General features: G+C 36.1%; 1 protein-coding gene across 2 annotated transcripts in view; it reads right to left on the bottom strand.

Annotated features, from left to right (window-relative positions):
* The window catches only part of PLA2R1 (phospholipase A2 receptor 1), a 122,883-nt gene that overhangs the window by 10,833 nt on the left and 91,705 nt on the right, over positions 1–20,345 (bottom strand). For both annotated transcript variants that reach the window (XM_043894828.1, XM_043894826.1), the window contains exons 18-24: positions 16,163–16,227; positions 15,788–15,894; positions 13,985–14,124; positions 5,161–5,278; positions 4,360–4,490; positions 3,879–4,023; positions 421–659 (exon numbers count right to left, since the gene is read on the bottom strand). In XM_043894828.1, the coding sequence (XP_043750763.1) occupies positions 421–659; positions 3,879–4,023; positions 4,360–4,490; positions 5,161–5,278; positions 13,985–14,124; positions 15,788–15,894; positions 16,163–16,227 (945 nt within the window). The remainder of the gene's footprint in view (positions 1–420; positions 660–3,878; positions 4,024–4,359; positions 4,491–5,160; positions 5,279–13,984; positions 14,125–15,787; positions 15,895–16,162; positions 16,228–20,345) is intronic.

Genomic DNA, 20,345 nt, shown 5'->3' with positions numbered 1-20,345 from the left:
TCAGAGAACCTTTGAAGGGTATTAATTTCCAGAAATTAGGCAAGTAGTTATTAACTCTAAAAAGGGACACCTTTATTTTGTAGTCATATGCTGCTCGTAAGATTGGTCAATAGTTATTGTATGCTCATAGTATTAGCTGCTCAGTCATGTCTGACACTTTGTGACCCCACGGACTATAGCCCGCCAGGCTCCTCTATCCATGGAATTCTCCAGGCAAAAATAATGGAATGGATTGCCATTTACTTCTCCATTGTTCATAGGGTTGGTCAATAGTTATTGTATAATCCAATTACTTAAATGTTACATTTACTGTTATTTCGTGACTCTGTTTCTGTGGTAATGTCAGTGGCTATCTCACTAAGGATGTAGATGTGAAACTTAATTATGCAAGAATCGTACAAGGGATTTTAGGAAACCTACATCTTCAGTGAACAGTCCAATCCAGTGGGCATATCCTACTCGGTTAAGGATAACAGTGAGGAAAGACTGGTGGTACTGGTCTGTAATGCTGGCCAGTTCTGCTCCATGCATCAGGCAGGTTTTTAGTGCTGTATACCAAGTCATATTTGCATTAATTATTTTGTAAGTTCTGTTTCCATATTCTAAGGTATTAGGGATTGGATACATATCAGATGTATTTATACTGTGTCCAGAAGCATCTAGAACAAGAACAGAAACAAAAATTATTTATAGCATCTGGATGAGAAAGGGGGAGGCAAAGCTTGGCACAGATCCCAGTACAATGATCCATACTATTGTTAACATCAGAGTTTTTCCTCCCAGAACTGACTATTTCAAAATGAAGACAGTATCTGTAAGTATAGGTGACGCTAAAGGACAAAAACACAGAAAATTTAATGAATGAGTTTTTAAACATATATAAACATATACTGAATAATTTCTAGATTTCCTGTTTTTGATAATCCCTTGTCAAACTGACCACTTTTTGGTGAAACTGATAGTGACCTCGTCAGGCAGGTTTAATTCTAGTAGGTACATTCAGCCTTATATTAAGTTCTGTTGCCGGCAGAACTTAATATTTACTGAGAGAATACTAACAAATATAACGTACTCAAATATTGCTTTGCAGACATAATTTACAAATGCATATTCTCAAATATAACACTATTAAACTTTTGAGGTTGATAGTTTCTATCCTATTTAATATTAATATAATTTCTAAAGAGAAGTTAAAAATAAGTTAATAAATGCTTAGAAATACATTACAGTTCTTATTAACCATTATTAATAATACATCACCCTCTGTCAGAGTCAAGATTTATAAATGAAAAGACTAGGTTTTCCCACACATGATAATGGTTCTTCATGTTCATGAGTGGCTGTGATCAAGTGAAAACCAAGCTTGTGTGTTATACAAAGATGTTTCCTCTTTGATACACACATTTGCCATTTTGTTCTGTACTATATTCAGGCTAAATTTAGGAATTCTAGAACACAGAGACAGGGTATTTCTGAACTGTCTGACCTAAAGTAGCTGGGATTTCTCTCTGTATACTGGTTTTATCACATTTGGGGTGAAAAGGAGCATGGGGAAATGTAGACAGACCCAAAGACCTGGGACTCAATCGCAGACCTGACCGTAAATGGCTTAGAGACCTCGGCCAAATTAGTCAGTCTCTCTAAACTTCAAATTTCTGGTCTGTGAGAGATTACTAAAGCCTTTGTTAGAGGTATGAGGGTAAAATTCAAGGAGATGTTTATGTAGAGCACTTACTATAGGATGTGAAATTCAGCAGGCACTCAATAAATGCTACTTCTTGCTTTCCTCTCCTATTCTTGTCAAACTCTCCCAAATAAAAGTGGCAGAGTGGGGATTTGACTTTTCCTGACACTGTTACCTTGATGTAGCAGTAATACATATTGTAAAACCGAAGTGAAATGAATCTATTCACCAACTAAAATTTTATTTACCAACTAAATTTTGATGGACCACACTTTCATCATCAGTTTTTATTTGTAGAAGTCTGTTTACCAGATGATATTACCAAGTCTACATGCTATTTATACAAAACCAATATAACACTAAAGTAGCTATTTAATAACAGTTATTAAAACTAAACTGAAATTCTTTGTATGTGTGACTTAAATGCCAATTTACTTGACTCCCCACTAAGTCATGCACCTGTATTTTCACATATATGAATTTCTCGCTATGTTATTGATTTCATCATTTCAAAACATAAGTGATTTTGAACATTACAACTGGCCATCTGCTTCCCTGAGTAATATAGGTCCACTGGAAACCAAATTCAAAATTGGGGGTCATGATTTAGCCCTTGTCTCTCTTTTCATTTAGGTATCTTTATTCTTTTGGGCAAATCAAACTCCTTAGGTTCTAAACCCAAGGCAAACACATATTCATATGACAAATAAAGAAGAGGAGCCAGAATTTGGATAGCCAGATTTTGTAGACCACAAGAACTTAATGTAGTTGAATAGTAATATAATAAAAACAGTAATAAGGAAAACAATAACTGTTAAACATATGCTGGGAACTTGCTAAACATTGTATATATGTAAAGTCCATGAGATAATTATCATTCCATTTTACAGATGCAGAAATCAAGATTCAGAGAAGATGAGAAACTTTACTGACAGTTTATTTACAGAGATGGGGTAGGAACCCAAGCGGTATTTGAACTCCACCACCACTGCCTCCAAAAAATCATATATATTCTTAGTTCTAGAAATATCAAAGAGAGAAAGTGGTTCAGAGAGTACTGAAAAGATCAACATTATTGTTAAATACAATGATTCTATTCCTACAATAAGTATAACAATTCTATTCTTAGAATAGAAGAGAATCATTGTATTTAACCAAGAGACCTTCAATATGTTCCTTATTTTTCCTAAGCCTCAAGGTCCTCATCTGTAAAATGGGGAGGCTTTTACCTACTTCATAGAATTGTTGAGAGGATTTTATGGCATAATACTTATAAAACGAAGGCACAGTTCCAGGTGCATCATAAGTGTGCAAGTAATGATATACTGATATTATTTTTTTCCTACAAGGCTCTGCTCTTCTCATAATACTCTTTCTATAACTGATCTGATAGCTTCTTTCAGTTCCTAACCACTATGATACTTAAGTGATAACTGTGAACTAGGATATAGGGTTTTCCTGAAACTGCTTTTATGAGCATGGTTGATACTTAGTAGCATCAAAGAGTTTCTGTGTATGTAACACTGAGAGGTATAATTCATATTTCAAGTAAGCATGTATATCCTCGGCTGCCTAGAATTCCACTCAGCTCTAGACACAGACAATGGCCTTCTAGGGAAGCCTGGGACTGGGTAAAAGCATGAGAGGTGAGCTCTTGTTAATTGTTATTTTTATTACTCAAGGTCACTTAGAGTGCATCTACACTGTTCACTGTTCCCACTGGCTACTTATAGCACTATAGCTCTGGTATTTCATACCAGAAGTCACTAGGGGTCTGATAATCAGATCTAGAAAAGTGCTGTATGCCATGTTTAGCCACAGATACCATTTTACGGTTCCTAGAAAGGAATTGAGTTGGCTTATTTCCTTGACTCTTTTCCAATAATTTTTCAATGTCTTTTTAATAATCTGAACAGACACATAATCCTACAGCAAGCAGTAAAACCTTTTAAAATGACCAGAATAAATACATAAACTTGGTCATCACTCAAGTGGTCTCTGGAGTCCTTAGAACCCCACTAGCGGGCACAACCCTGAGGTAGTAGAGATTAAGTGACCATATGTGTGTAAAGCTCAAAGAATAAGTGCTGGCACTATTAGCTATGAAACTATCATTTATATAGCATGTAAACAAATGTGGAAGAGAAGAATGGGCCATGGAAATGAAAGGAATAAAAAAGCAAATATTTCTTACCCTGCATTTTTTCACAAACAAACCCATAACCTTCTCTACAGTCTTCAAAATACCATTTTCCAGTGAAATGAAAATTAGGATTATTTGACAACAAGCCACAGAGAGGAATGCGTTTTTGAACTTCAGTGGTGTTGTGATTTGGAATCTTCAAAAAAAATACATGTTTAAAAAAATGGTAACATATAACATTATTTTAACATTAACATTTTTATTAAGAACATAATTTAAAAAATTCAAACACTGTTATTCCTTTATTTGCATTTAATAAACCTGTTCACAAGTCACTTTATAACCCACAAAATAAATAAATAATTATTGTGATGAGTAATTACATCTATGGAATGCATGAAAATTATATGAAATTACATTATTAAAAATTAATACATTAACAACAAACTAATAAAAATAAAACTTCAGTAAACAAGTCTCACATAGGATCTCTTGCTAAAATGACTGATAAAAAATAAATCTTAAAACTTACATTTACTGTATCAAATGGAGACCAATTAGAATATGACACAGGCCTTCCATTTAGCCATTTTTCATAATCATCATTTTGTAACCCTATCCACACATTAGTGGTATGGCCAAAAAGATTCATGGTAATGAAAGCTGAAAAATAAGAATACATTAGCAAATTTAATACATATAAACCATTTGGATAATCATCAGATTTTGTTTATAGCTATGATTTTATTTAAATGACAGCAAAACTTAATTACTAATCAATTGTAGGAATTCATTACTTTGTCCTTATTAAGGTAATACAGTCTCTTTCATTTTTGTTCAGCTTAAATTGACAGAAATTAGCTGGCTAAACCTGGAATTTCATCATATCATTAACAAAACAATTTTCAATGTTCATTCAGTGTCTTCCTAAGCAAAGGAGGGTTAATCGCTTATGCTTAAACTAAAGTACACAATTATTGCCTAAATAGCAAATAAAAGTATGTAGGGATCTAAAAGGATCTAAAAAATTATACCATGCAATTACAATAGACTTTACCTCAGATTATTTTAGCTATTTTGAAATACTGATCATAAGTATGTCTTTATTCTTTCCATTACTCCTGGTGAGACAAAAGGCTCTGAAAAATCAGCAGTTTCTAAGCAGTGGAGTGTACTAACTTTTACAGATATCATGATATAAACCTTATAGGTCACACTGAAAAGTTAGTGTCACCAGCAACATAATACTTAAAATGTTGGCTTGGAAAGGTTAGTATTTCAGAGAAATATTTTAATAGACCCTTCAGTAAATATTGAACATTGAGTACGCTACCTTGTTCCACCTCATTTTCAATGGCGACCAGTGTCCCCCCTTCTTCAACACAAAACTCTTGAGCAGATGTCCAGTTCTTCCAGTCACTTGGGCCTTCAGGGATTTTCAGCAAAAGGCACTATAAAAATGTCCCAAAAAAACATTTCCATATTTTTCTAAGTGAATTAAAAGTTTCCTAAACACACCGAGGATCAGCTTTGAAAATTTTTTATGATTTTCTTGGACAGAAGCGACTCTTTTTTTCTTTTTTCCAGCTACTCCAAAGGTGTGAAAGCAAAACCAGGAGGACTAGCTTTCAGGGTGAGTCAGGCCTTTTGTGCATTTGCATCAGGCGGCCTCAGAGGCAGCAATGTTTTGTCACGCAGGATGTCAGAACAATGTCTTCTGCTCAGTGAAAAAATAGCATTCCTTCTCAAAAGAAGCCAGCCTCACTGCAGAGTTTACAGGGGAGGATTTCATCTAAAAACATTTCTTTTGGTGGCAGTTAATATGTTCATTTAATTTTATTTACAAATACACTCTCTCACTTTTAAGTGAGAGAGGAATCCTGGGGACTCAGACCACATCAGGTATTTAAAGTCCCTAAGTACTTGGAGTCAGCCATGTGGTCCAATAGTCAGTGAGGAAGACCAGGAAAAGAAAAGAATGAGCCAAAGGGAAGAGAAGCATGAGCAGGACCAAAGAAGCCTAGGAAGGAGAAACAGGGCACGGGCACAACAGTGTCAGGTGGAACTCTAAAAGAAGGCTGTGGGGTTTGGCAGTGAGAGCTGCCTGTTAGGAGAGAATCGCATCTGTGGCATGGCAGGGGTTACTCATTATGGAACAAGAGGTATGTAATGCTAACTGCTAGGCAGAGTAGGCAAAATGAAGAAAAGCACCCCTCACTAAGCTCTGTGCAGTTTAACTGTGTTAGTCAGGCTATCTGGAATCGGAGGAAAGGAGACAGAAAGAAGAGAAAGCCTTAGGCAAAGTTCCAGAGAAGTCAGGAAAGACTTTCTGCCAAAAATATTCTGTGTGGATTATTCTCTCATCAATGAAACATAGCCACCCCTGGTCAATGATGAGTCTGAGCATGAGATCTGCCACTGAGAAAATCCCAGCTACAAGATTATTCTAGGTTAATGTGGCACCCTGCACTTGAGAGAGCATCCCACCCCATCCTTCTTCTTTAATATCTAAATATATCAGTCCCTCATCCTTTCCCTACCATCATAAACTCTTTAAAAAGCAGAGACTAAATGTTACTCCTCTTTGAACATCACAGCTAAGAAGGTCTTCAATAAATATTTATGGAACAAGATAAAAGCCAATAGACCCTGAAATGATTGTGAAGTGATATTCTGAGGATTCTAGATTTAGTCCAGTGGTTCTCAAACAAGACCATTTTGTTCCTCAGATTATATTTTGATAGTGTCTGGAAACATTTTGGTTTTCACGGTTCAGACAGGGTTGGGGTGGGGGGACAGTGTTGCTATTGATATCTAGTATAGAGTAGAGACCAGGGGTGTTGCTAAACATTCCATAAAGCACTGGTCAGTGTCCTACATGAAGGAATTAATTATCCAGACCCTACTATCAATACTGCTCAGGTAATTCTTTTCAGAACTCAGTTCTGAACGTGTCGCCCTTTAAACCCTTCAGGAATTTTCCACTGTTCTTAGGACAAAAACCAGAAACCCTGATCTAGCATGAAGTTGAGTTGCCAACCAAGACAGGAAGTACATTTTCACTTTTTCTGATCCTCTTTACCTGTTTGCTTCACAAAGAAATGGAACTGGCTTTAAAGGATTTTAATTTTATAACAACTATCCTTTTATCTATTTCCTTTCATTCTGCCTCTTTCCTCTAATTATGAATTCCAAAGAGTGGCACATACTAATTATTAGGAAGTCTTATCATTTAATGCGAATTCACCTTGTGTTCAGATAGTCACACTAATGAACCATTCATAAATACCAGTGAATCTCACTGGTTGATTTAGCTCAATAAATCTCTCCAGAAAACACACACACATACCCTCCCTCTTCCCACCCAGCCTCACCAACTGCCCTGTTTGCCTCAGACAACTGAGGCTTGACTAGCTTGACTATGGGAGTGTAGCCTCTCATTACCACAGCTTCATTGTATCTAAAAATATAACATGTTTACTAACACACTTGAAATTGTGTCATTAATAATTAAAGCAAAGTAGCAAGATGAAGTACAACATCCTTAATTTTAAATTGTTTATTTACTTACTGCTTTGCAAAATGTGATCAAGTTTAATGCGTCTCTGATTATTGCTGTGAAGTAAGGATACCTTACTGTATTCTAAACGAGTTTTGCATATAAAACTCCTTTTTTTGGTCTCCAAGTCATTTCCAGTTCAAAATGTGAAAATGGAATTCATGATCTTTCTCCCAAATTCGGTCCTTTTTCAGTGTTCTTACTGATGTTGAATAGCATAGTCAGTTATGCATTTACGGAAGTCTGAAACCTGAGATCTTCTGACTCTTCAGTAACCTCCATCACCCCTTCAGTACTACCATCTGGACATCCCATTTCTGAGTCCTTCACCGTCATTCCCAGTGCCCCACCATGATCTTAGCCGCAGGGACTTACCTCTTGTCTGGACTATTGCAATATCCTCCTAGCGGCTCTTACTTTCCTCACCCCTGCCTTTCTTGGGTCTAGTTTCGGTGCTGCAGCCTGAATGCGTGTGTGCTCAGTCACTCAGCCTTGTCAGGTGCTTTGGGCACTGCAGCCTGAACGACTCTTTTCCCTGATCATGTCCCTCTTTGGTTAAAACGCTTTGGGGTCTCCCACTACTCTTAGGATAAAACCAGGAACTCGAACACAATATCACCCTTGCCTACTTCTTTTGTCTCACTTTCTACATTCTAGTTCTCTATGCTTCTTTTATTTTCTTCAATATATTACATTCCTTCTCACCACAGGTCTTTAGCACATGTTTCCCTTACTTTTGATGCTTCCTATCCTTCTGACTGCCTCAGTTAGGTCTTCCTGTTATATACTTTTATGGAACTGTCTAACTCTCCATCACTTATGCCAAAGTTGTAAATTAGAGTTATTTTCCTGGTTGATTTACTAATGTTTTGTCCCCTCTAGCCTATAAGCTGTAAAAGAGAAGGGACTGTATTTGTTTTTCCTCACCACTGAGTTGCATATATGCAACACAGTTAAATGGAATGAATGAAAAAAGTGCTAAGAATTTGAATAATTTAAAAGAGGAGAGCATTTTCTTTAAAGGAAGAACTATGCAATGCATGAAATGAAACACTGGCTAATCTAAAACTAGATGGTACCAAACACTAGCTAATCTAAAACTAGATGGTCTTGAATATTCATTGGAAGGACTGATGCTGAAACTGAAACTCCAATACTTTAAACCAACTCATTGGAAAACACCTTGATGTTGGGAAAGATTGAATGCGGGAGAAGAAGGGGATGACAGAGGATGAGATGGTTGGATGGCATCACCGACTCGATGGACATGAGTTTGAGTTAGCTCCGGGAGTTGGTGATGGACAGGGAGGCCTGGTGTGCTGCAGTCCATGGGGTCGCTAAGAGTTGGACACGACTGAGCGACTGAACTGAACTGAACTGAACTGAGATGGTACAAAGCAGCCATCACCACTAAATCCAGGTCCTTGAAGAAAACATATAAGTAGAAGCACAATAGTAATCTGATACACACATACACACAAAGAATGTCTTCCTCTTATACACAGCTCTGCTGTGCCAAATTTCTTACATGACTCACTCTTCCTGGCATAATCCCTGGGCAAGCCTCTTTTACATCATCAAACATGAAGAAAATAATGTGTGAGACATGAGAAAAGCCACAATTTCTGCTATCTCAGTTTTGAAACTCTTAATAGTAAATAGTCAACAATAGTAAATAGTAAATAGTCAAGGATTTTCTTTTCCTTAGAAATAATCAGTAAGAATTAGTCCTAGGAACTGACAAGCAAGAAGCAAAGTTTAGTGAAACATACTGATGTTTATTTAGAACTCTGAAGTGAGGAATGTCTGTCATTGCTGTCTCCCAATTTTCCTTCTGTAGCTTTTTTTGTTAGTCAGAACTATCCCCACTGGGCTTTCCACTCCTCTCAACCATTAATTCTCCTATTTCCAGCTTTTCTAATGATCTTATAAACTCACTTATTCTAAAGTGGAGGTGACAGATGAGGCAACCTCAGAAAGAGTTCCCATAAAAAACGTACAGGAAAGTGTTGAGGCAAAGGAATGAGACCCTAGCGGTGGGATTTTAGCCATTAACATGCAGGGGAGGGCACTGTGGGTGGGAAGGCACACCTGGGGACCCTGAAATCTCATTCTGTAACGGGTCACTTCTCATGAAGCCTGCTGTGACCATATCCTTAGTAATCAAATCCTCTGAATGGTTCCAAGACTCAATTGTACAACTGCTGCATTGCTGGGCAAGTTTGACTGTACATTAGAATAACCAAGGGAGCTTTTAAAAAATGCTAATGCCTGGATCCATGCAGATCAATTAAATCAGAATCTTTAGGATGTCACCTGCACCTTGATATTTTTAGAAAGCTTACCCGGTGATTCTAAGTATTTAAACAGAGCAAAACCACTAATCTAGCTATTAGTTATCAATAAAGATTAAAAATAGCCCCTGAGCTGCACAGGGGTGTTTTAATCCTGCTCCATAGTTAGCCTCAGAAAGCCCTTCTTCCCTCATGATTGCGTTTGTGTTTTACTCATGCACCTTCCTATTCTTTCAAAGGAAGCATTCAGTTCCTCTTTTTGCCCTAGGTCTGCAGCACCATTACTGTACCTTGCCTGTGTGTGTATATATTCCTCATGTTTACACTCAAGGAAACATGGAATAGAGCTAATCTGTGTAGATAAGAAAGTTTAGGAAAAGGACAATGGCCAAAAACTACCATTGTAAGCTTCTAAGGCTTTTTTCTGTAATACCAAGTATATGACTTGTTATGATTTGCCTTAAAATATTCTTTATTTATACATGGGAGGAATTATGATTAGTAGCTAGAAGAGTTTTGCTCACGCTTTGGGACCTCCCACTCTCTGGATCAAAAATGTGACTTTGAGGCAAGGAAGGCATTCCTTTATGGTGGTTCCCTTCAGAGCACTCTATGATGTACTTGTTTTAATAGTTGTAAAAAAGTTTCAGGTATAAGAATTAACTAAAAATGGACTAAAACCTAAATATAAAAGCTAAAACTATAAAGCTTTTAGAAGAAAACATAAGTTAGAACTTCTGACCTTAGATTTAGCAACATATCCTGAGATATGACACCAACAGTGTGAGCAACAGAAGAAAAATTAGGTAAATTGGACTTCATTAAAATTAGAAACTTGTATACATCAAAGGACATTATCAATAAAGTAAAAAGACAACCTAAAGAATGAGAGAAAATATCTATAAAACATATATCTGATAAGTGTTTTATATCTAGATTATATAAAGACCTCCTACAACTCAATAACAAAAAGACAACCCAAATAAAAAGTGGGCAAAGGAGTTGAACAGACGTTTTTCAAAGACAATATACAAATGGTCAATAAGCACATGAGAAGATGCCCAACATCATTAGTCATGAGGGAAATGCAAATCAAAATGACAATGAGATAACACTAGACTAGTATTGGCAGTAATCAAAAACATGGGTAATACGTATTTTCAAGGATGTGGAAATATTGCTAGCATACACTGTTGGCAGGATTATAAAATGGTTCAACCATTGTGAAAAACAGTTTGCTGGTTCTTCAAAAAGTTAAACACAGAATTAGCATATGATGTAGCAATTCCACTCCTAGGTATATACCTCAAAGAAGTGAAAACAGGGACTCCAGTAGATCCTTGTGTATGCCAATGTTCATAGCAGATTTATTCATAATAGTTAAAAAGTAGAAATAACTGAAGTCCATCAACAGATGAATAGATAAACAAAAAGTGGCATGGAATATTAAGTCATAAAAGGAATGAAGTTCTGATGCATGCTATAACATGGGTGAACCTTGAAAGCATTATGCTAAGTTATATAAGTCTGCCACAAAAGGGCAAATGTTATATGAGTTCATTTATCTGAATTATCTAGAATAGGCAAACTCATAGAGATGGAAAATAGATTAGAGCTTACCATGGGCTGGAGGGGACTTCCGTGGTGGCTCAGATGGTGAAGAATCTGCCTGCAATGTGGGAGACCCAGGTTTGATCCCTGGGTCAGGAAGATCGCCTGGAAAAGGGCATGGCAACCCACTCCAGTATTATTGCCTGGAGAATTCCATAGACAGAGGAGCCTGGTGGGCTGCAATCCATGGGGTCGCAAAGAGTTGGACACAACTGAGCGTCTAACGCTTTCTTTCACTTTATGGGCTGGAAGGGATAGGGAATTGGGAGGTATTGCTTAGCCAGTTACAGAGTTTCTGTCTGGGAGGATGATAAGCTTTGGAAGCAGAAGTAATGGCTGAACAACATTGTGGATGTAATTAATGCCATGAACTGTACACTTAAAAATGGCTTAAATAGCATATTTTATGTTATATATTTTACCAAAATAAAGTAACCTAAAAACTAATTGTCAAAGGTTGTAATAAAAAACTTAGTAATACTCAAGTCCTATTGAATACTTAGTATTTTGTCATATTGAAATGTATATGTAATTTACAACTGGTAGAAATATTTTATAGTTTGAAAAATAAGAAGCAGACTGAAAGTTTCAATTATTTTTTAAGGATATTTATTTATTCATATATTTGGCTGCACTGGGTCTTAGTTGCAGTATGTGGGATCTAGTTCCCTGACCAGGGATCAAACCCAGGCCCTCTGCATTGGGAATGTGGAGTCAGCCACTGGACCATCAGGGAAGTCTCTCGACTATCAAAACAGTCAATTTCAATACTATATAACATTTTAGAGAACGACTATGTTATTTTAGAAAATATCTCATACTGCCACTGGACTGATTGTGTCACAGAGCTAAGGTGATTTGGTAATTCTTAAGAACTTATATGAAGAGGCAGCTGTAGGAAGGGGACAATACTCAGCGTCAGAAAATCTGAGGTTGATTCTCAGCCCGAGACTTATTTCCTGTAAGTTTCAAAAAAAAAAAAACCTACACAACGTTATAAGCCTCAGTCTGCTCATATGTAAGATGGTATCATTGTTCTGTGTATTTTAAAAATTCAATAAAACAAGATATACACACACACATACATATATGTATGTATATATGTAATTGCCAGCAGAAACAGCTACAAGGTGGGAGAAACTCAAATGTCCATTGATGGATAAGTGGAAAAACAAAATGTGTTCTGTACATATAATGGAATATTATTCAGTCTTCAAGAGGAAGGAAATTCTGACACTTGCTACAATATGGGTGAGCCTGGAGAACACTGTTCTAAGTGAAATAAGCCGGTTACAAAAGGACAAGTACTATATGATTCCAATCATGTGTGGTATTTGAAGCTGTCAAATTAATAAAGACAAAGTAAAGTAGTGGTTGCCAGGGGCTGTGAAGAGGGAGAGTGAGAGGCTGTTGTTTAATGGGTTTAGAGTTTCATTTTTACAAGAGCAAAAAAGGTCTGCAGAGTCATTGCACAGCAACGTGCATATGGTGGTGGTTTAAGTCACGAAGTCGTGTCTGACTCTTGCGACCCCATGGACTGTAGCCCCCCAGGCTTCTCTGTCCATGGGATTTTCCAGGCAAGAATACTGGAGTGGATTGCCATTTCCTTCTCCAGGGGATCTTCCCCACCCAGGAATCAAACCCAGGTCTTCTGCATTGCAGGCAGATTCTTTACGGACTGAGCTATGAGGGAAGCATGTACTTAACACTAAAAATGATTAAGATGGTAAATTCTATGTTATGTGAATTTGGCCACAATTAAAAATATCAGTCCCAAATATGTATGTGCTCAGTAAATATGTATTAAATACAAATAACCTCGTAACAAATGAGAGGAAGATCGCAAGGGAGAGAATGCCCTGCCAATGTAACTAAACATATAGACTGAAAATTGCCCAGGCTGGAGGAGCAATTTCATATTAGTATGTGAAATTATGACACAGTTTGAGCTTTTTAATTATCAAAGAGTTAAACATTTATAATTTGAGATGCATTTTAATTACTTCCACCTAAGGCCTATACAGTTATTTTATTTTAAAACAAGGAGTGGAGGGGAAGTTTCAGCCCTAATTGGAGACAGTATCAGAAATAATAAATCTGGCTTACAATATCCCCACTGGCCACTTAAAAAAATAAGAAAAAAATTCAACTCTGCATGGAAGCACCAGCTTTATGAGGCTCAAGACAAAGTTGACTGAGCCACGTTATTAGCTGGTCAATTCACAAGGCGTGTAGAGCTCTATGTGAGCTCCAGGCAGAAAGACACAAAAGAGGAAAACAGTCTGGGCCCTCTGGAGTTGACAGCTCATTTGGGAACATGGCCTAGATACACACACACACACACACACACACACACACACACACACGTGTGCATGCACGCACATCACACCTAAATGAAATAGTCATACAGCACAATGAATGACAATGTCAGTAGCAAAAACTGAGTATATAAATGAAGGGTGGTGTCAAAGCTGTTTTTGACAAAACCTTCTTATTTCAAGAGATCTGTCCCTAAATAGAAAACTTCTCAAATCCCTTGAAAATTGAAAATTTTCCATTGAAAATTGTGACAAAAAAATTCCAGGTCCAATGGACAACTCATGGTTTTTCAAAGCCAGGCCCACTTTCGATTACATTCTAAAATTAACATCTACAAAAGAAAAACAAAAGTAACTCTTTGAAAACAAGTTTACCTTATAGTCAAAATATAACCATCCTTTGGGACATGTTCCATGTTGTTTTGGAATATCTTTCTTTTTTTCTATGACCCAAACCTTTTTTCGCTTACAGATGCTAGGCATAGAAATTGAACACTCTTCACTAGCCCAGAGACCTGGAGGAGAAAATGGTTAGAAATGATAGGAAATAATGGTTACTCTGTAGGAATTCTGTAATGGCCAATTTTTTTTTTTATGACTGCTTTGGTTTACCATACTTTTTTAAATCTGGAAATTGAACTATATTTAACTACTAACTATAGAGTTCTCTGTGACAAGAGCTAACTGGGCAAAATGCCAAATCAGTAATTCTAATTTAAGAATGTAGAAATTTTGCAAATACAAGAAAAATGCAAACAAATATTGGAAATGAAATCACAGCACTGTTGAAAGTTTTAAGAACATTTGACTTGTTTAACAAAGGATATTTTTGTAGAGTAATATTTTTGTTTTACTAAGAGTGCAAGCTTTAATCAGTTGTTGTCATGTGAGACTGAGGGCCTGCTATTTCCAGATGTCCTAATTTTTAATAAAAGCCAGAAAATATGAATTTTTGAAAGGTTAAGATAAATAAATATTCTTTGTTTTAAAGTATTCCACTTCAAGGTAAAAAGAGGGGAAAGATTCTAAAATAATAGATGATCATTTCTATTCTAATTCTTAAAAATATAATAATTTTGAAAAAATTTTTAGAAAAAATAACTCAGGAACTTCCAAGGAAGAAGCACTTTTCAACACTGACCCTTGAACAAAACACACAGTTTTAGAGACATGCCCTCAGGAAGATGTATCCCAAAGTCCTCAGCCTCTTAGAAAATAATTAGAAAATCTTTATTTTCAGAGTAAAGGTTATAGAATGTATTTCATTAGCATTCAAGTCATAAGTTCCAGAATAGGACAAGGATGCATGTAAACTGCAAGGGAAGATTCTGTTTTCTAGTGTGAGGGGTATGAGCCAAAAAGATATTGGCGTTTTGAAGGAGGGGCTGGAATGCTATTTTCAATTCAGATTAGCTGCTATTCTTCCAGAATCACAAACAGCCTTTCTGTAGGCTGTTGTGACACCTGCTGGCAAAAGCGAGCTGATTAACAGCATGGTTTTTCCTCTCCTTTCTCTGCAGTTGCCCCTAAGCCAGAGATCGCTTTCCATATTTTTACTTCTCCTGACTTGGGAGGATCTGTTAGGAACATCATTACCTTTTATTGGATAGAAAGAGGAATGGATATGAATGGACAATCAACCCCAATAACACTGCACTGATGCATAGAATTAAAAAACCCATCTTAGACATACATATACCTCTAAATCCAACTGACAGAGAGTTGGTGTTCTAAGGCAAGCAGCAATTAAGGCCAAATATGTAAAAAAACAGACAAGGAATTCAAGGAAAATTTTTCTTAAATGGAAAAAAATTGCAGAGGTTAAAGTTCTGGCCAATTATACACTGGATACTACAAAGAGATTTTTTTTAAATGGGCCCATATTGAAATTTCATAGAAAATAGTATTAGGCAAGTCTTTGACCCATTTCAGTGGGCACATTTTTGGTAGTTTTGGTTCAAGATGAAGGACTTATCTAGATGTAAATTATTTTCAAGAACATGAATGCATGGAACAAGCTATAGGAAACTTAAGACTGATGAAATTAAAGACATGTGGTTGAAAAGCAAAGTAACCAAACAGAACCTTTTCACTGAATTAATGCAATTAAAAGGAGACTTCCAGTCTTCTGAAAATTATGTTTGCATTAGAAACCCAAAAATGGAGTAATAAAATAACCTGTTATGGATGAAATGAAGCCACACCTCTGGCTCTCATTACGGCCCATAGGTCTTTCTTTTCCTCTGTCCCAGTTCTGATATGTTACTGGTGATCCATCTCTCCAACTGCAAGAAAATTACGAAATGAAAGGCCTTCTCTCATTCTGCACATTCAGTCTTTAACACCATTTCTGGAGTTCTGGGGTATGGGCTGGAGGCATAATTATTTTATTAAATTAAAAAAAATACTCATGTCTTTAGCTGGGGAAATGAAAATTTATAAGTTAATGTTTGAAAGCCATTCAACAAATTGACCACTAAGATCTAGTCCAATCACTCTGCAAATAAAAAACCTGTCAAATAGGGTTAAATGCAAATTAATCTAGGTCCATACCGAAATTCATCATTGGCTCTTTCTTCTCGAAGTCCAATCCACCAATTTACACCATACTTTGATAGCTATTTAAAAAAGAGAGAGGGAATGTCAGCATTTATTCTACTTGTTTTCCCTTTACACTATTAAGATTAATGGGGTTGCTGTTAATAGCTTTCTATTCTTCAGTATTTTACCCAGTTATTTAAAGAAGAATACACTAAGGCCTAGCATCTTGAGAAAACCTGAAACTTCATTATTCTAAACTACTCCGTCCTCATTATAGAAGAAAATTGGAATCAAATATTTAAAATAATTTTAGTTTCATACATAACTTTGTTACAATGTTTCTTATATATGTGAAAATAAATTTTCTAACTCTCACAGTAGGGATTTATAAAGTAATATTGTAAAGTGAAATAGAATGTGAATTCCTTTTTAAACTAAAAGTTTAGTGACTTATTCTCTCAATGATTTATAAAAATTTCCTGCAAAACCACACTACTTGAAAAACAATTCGAGGCATAAAGACCTCAATAGTAAAAAGAACTTGTATTTTAGGCATTAGTCTGGTTCTAAGTATTAGCACTCTCCCGCATTCAAAAGGAAACTACAGTATAGGACAAAAGAATACTGCAGTATTTCCAGTGTTTGACAACTAGAAAATTATCCTTTCTATATTTTATTAATTTATGCCATTATTTATCACATAGATCTCAGTACAATAAAGAATAAACTTGAAACATCACAGACATGCATGTGCATATACACATTAGACCAGATGTAATACTGGACTTATGACCCAGGAAATTGAAATTCCCTCTTCAACTATAAAGGAAGAAGAGGCATTAAGGATTTCTCTAAGGCCTCTAAATCAATATTCTTTATTGTGTGTGTGCCATGTGTGAAATGTAACTTAATTTTTTATGCTAAAATCCTGTCAATTTGAAGGCCTTATACATGTAAATTTTCACTTTCATTTCTTCTGTAAAGACTTGGATATGCATTTAAAAATATATATATTTTTTTCCATGTGAATTTCAAGTCATCATACAGCAGAACCTAATAGCTCTCTAACATTCTAATTTATACACGAGTATTTTTACTCCTTAACCAGCGTGGCTGTCTGCCACATCAGCAATTTGTGAATAATGCAAGATGGAGCGACTGTAATTTTGGCTCCCTGAGGTGTTGTTTCATGGACATGTTCTTACATGCTGAATTTAGGCTCCTATTGTCAGCCTTTGGAATGGGTCCATGGAGACTGGCTGTGAACTCAGTGGGAGAACCACAACCATTTCATTCAATCTAAAGAGGTCTCGTGTGCAACAATAGTGGAAATCATGGTCTGATTGTTCATTGCCCCAATTAAGGATCTCTAAAGAAAAATTACAACTACCGCATCTTAAGTGGCATATTTATTACCACCTCAATTATAGCGTGGTAATCCTCCACGTGGTACATCACAACCCGTTGTGACATGGGACAGAACTTCGTAGGTCAAGTTAGAAAATACTCAGAGTGGAAAAATCCAATGTGAAAAATAGATGTTGTGAATTTCAGTTTAGGTGTAAAACCACAACAATAAAAGATACTAGTATTCTTTTGTATAAAAAATGTGATACAACAATGGACTTCATAATATCAATTATGTTTTGTTACAAGCATTCATTATAGATAGCATCATATGGAAAGAACACTTACCATAAACAAATAACCCACAGTAATATCCAATATACTAATCTACAAAGCAATATAAGGGAGAACAACCTGTTATCTCTTAAAATGTTTCCATAAAAATAGCAAAACCAAATTATTTTAAGGATTTAAAACACCAGATTTGGGGGGATGACTAGTAGATTTTATATACTTTTGTTAGAAATTTTTTGAAATAAAATTGAAAAAATGAGGGTAAATTGCAATTTTGAAATGAAAATATTTATTGCACAACAGAGCATAACAATATGAGTTCATGTCAAACAACTCATAAAGTGCTCATTGTTTTTATTTTTTTGGCATTGATCTGACCAACAAGATGACTCAAAAAATTTGTTCTCAAAAATTCCCTCTGATCATGCCTTGTGGTCTTCTGTTAGTCAAAGAGGAAATTATGCCTCATCACTTTTCCAAGATGGAAACATTCTATTAAAAAAATTCTGCTTCAGCCTTTTAAAAAACTGCATCCAGTTTTCTTTCTCAATAATTAGTACTTCTACTCCCCAAAAGAATGATATTTTTGTCTTTCATATTTCTGAGTTACTGTTCTTTGTAGAGAAGCTATACAATACATATGTAACTTTAAAAATATTTAATTACTTCTATTCTTTCTGCAATTATAGGATGGGTGTGCCACAAAAATGAGTGGTATGACCTCTACATGTTTAGTTCCTCATCCAGAACTTCTGGACGGACCTAAGAAATGTAGGTTACCACAAATACTACCACTTTCTTGAACAAAAATTGCCTAATAGCTACAAATTATGCAGGAGGAAGAACTGCTTTAGAATTATACAGCATTCTTTTCTCTAAATTGATACCCATTCCCTTTGGCTCCCTTGCCCCATTCTGTGTCTCCCCATCCTTTACCCTCTGATAACTTCCTTCTGTAGTGCACTGTGGTGTTGGATCAGTCAGCCACTCACCTGTAATACTGAAAGAACATTCTGTATCAACATGGTCATAGGCTGGGTAACACTTTTACCATCTAAGACACTACAGGGTTTGTCTGGTTTGGGATCACTAGATCTAATCCTCAACTCTAGATCATGGCACTGGCTAAGCCTTCTTAAATGGCTAAGCCCATGCGGTTTTACTATTCCATTCCATGAGAGGTATTAACTCGGCCATTCCCACTGGCTTCCCAACCACCAAAGACTGAGAGAGTGAATTAAGGAAAAGGTGAAAAGAGAAGAATACAGAGGTTCTCCAAAGACCTAAGCTCTGCTGGAAGGATCAAAGAAGTCCCTCACTGTTCATGTCTGAGACAGAGCTGGCAGCTGTCATTTGGGGAGGGATTTTATATTATTTTTAATTAATTAAAAAATTGAGGTATAGTTAATTTACAATGTTATATTAGTTTCATGTGTATAACATAGTGATTCAAAATTTTTTACAGATTATACTCCACTAAATTGATTATAAAACAATGGCTATATTTCCCTGTGCTGTATAATATATCCTTGAAGCTTATTTATTTTATACATAGTAGGTTATACTTCTTAATCCTCTACCCTTATCTTGCCCCTCCCCTTTTCTTCTCCCCAGTGATCATCACTAGTTCATTTTCTGTATCTATGAGTTTGTTTCTATTTTGTTATATTCATCATTTGTTTTATTTTTTAGATTCCACATGTAAGTGATACCACACAGTATTTATCTTTCTCTGACTTACTTCATGAAGCACCATACCCTCTTGGTCCATATATGTTGTTGCAAATGGCAAAGTTTCATTCTTTTTATGACTAATATTCCACTGTATATATATGACACATCTTTATTCACTTATCTGTTGATGGACACTTAGATTATTTTCCTATCTTGGCTATTGACAAAATGTGGTCCACTGGAGAAGGGAATGGCAAACCACTTCAGTATTCTTGCCTTGAGAACCCCATGAACATGCCTTTTTATAAAGGCAAAAAGATACGACACTTAAAGAAGAACTTCCCAGGTTGGTAGGTGCCCAATATGCTACTGGAGAAGGGCTCAGTAAAGAATGAAGAGGCTGAGCCAAAACAAAAACAACACCCAGTTGTGGATGTGATTGATGACAGAAGCAAAGTCCGATGCTGTAAAGAACAATATTGCATAGGAACCTGGAATGTTAGGTCCATGAGTTAAGGTTTAAAGTGGAAGTGGTCAAACAGGAGATGGCAAGAGTGAACATCAACATTTTAGGAATCAGTGAACTAAAATGGACTGGAACAGGCAAATTTAATACATATGACCATTACATTTACTACTGTGGGCATGAATCCCTTGGAAGAAATCTAGGAGGCCTCATAGGCAACAAAAGAGTCCAAAATGCAGTACTTGGGTGCAATCTCAAAAATGACAGAATGATCTCTGTTTGAATCCAAGGCAAACCATTCAGTATCACAGTAATCTAAGTCTATGCCCCAATCACTGATGCCAAAGAAGCTGAAGTTGAACGGTTCTATGAGGATCTACAAGACCTTCTAGGACCAACACACAAAAAAGATGT

The sequence above is a fragment of the Cervus elaphus genome, chromosome 33, assembly GCF_910594005.1.
Source record: "Cervus elaphus chromosome 33, mCerEla1.1, whole genome shotgun sequence".
NCBI classification, from domain to species: domain Eukaryota; kingdom Metazoa; phylum Chordata; class Mammalia; order Artiodactyla; family Cervidae; genus Cervus; species Cervus elaphus.
The sequence above is the reverse complement of the archived record's forward strand: the minus strand, read 5'-3'. Positions and strand labels throughout refer to the sequence as shown.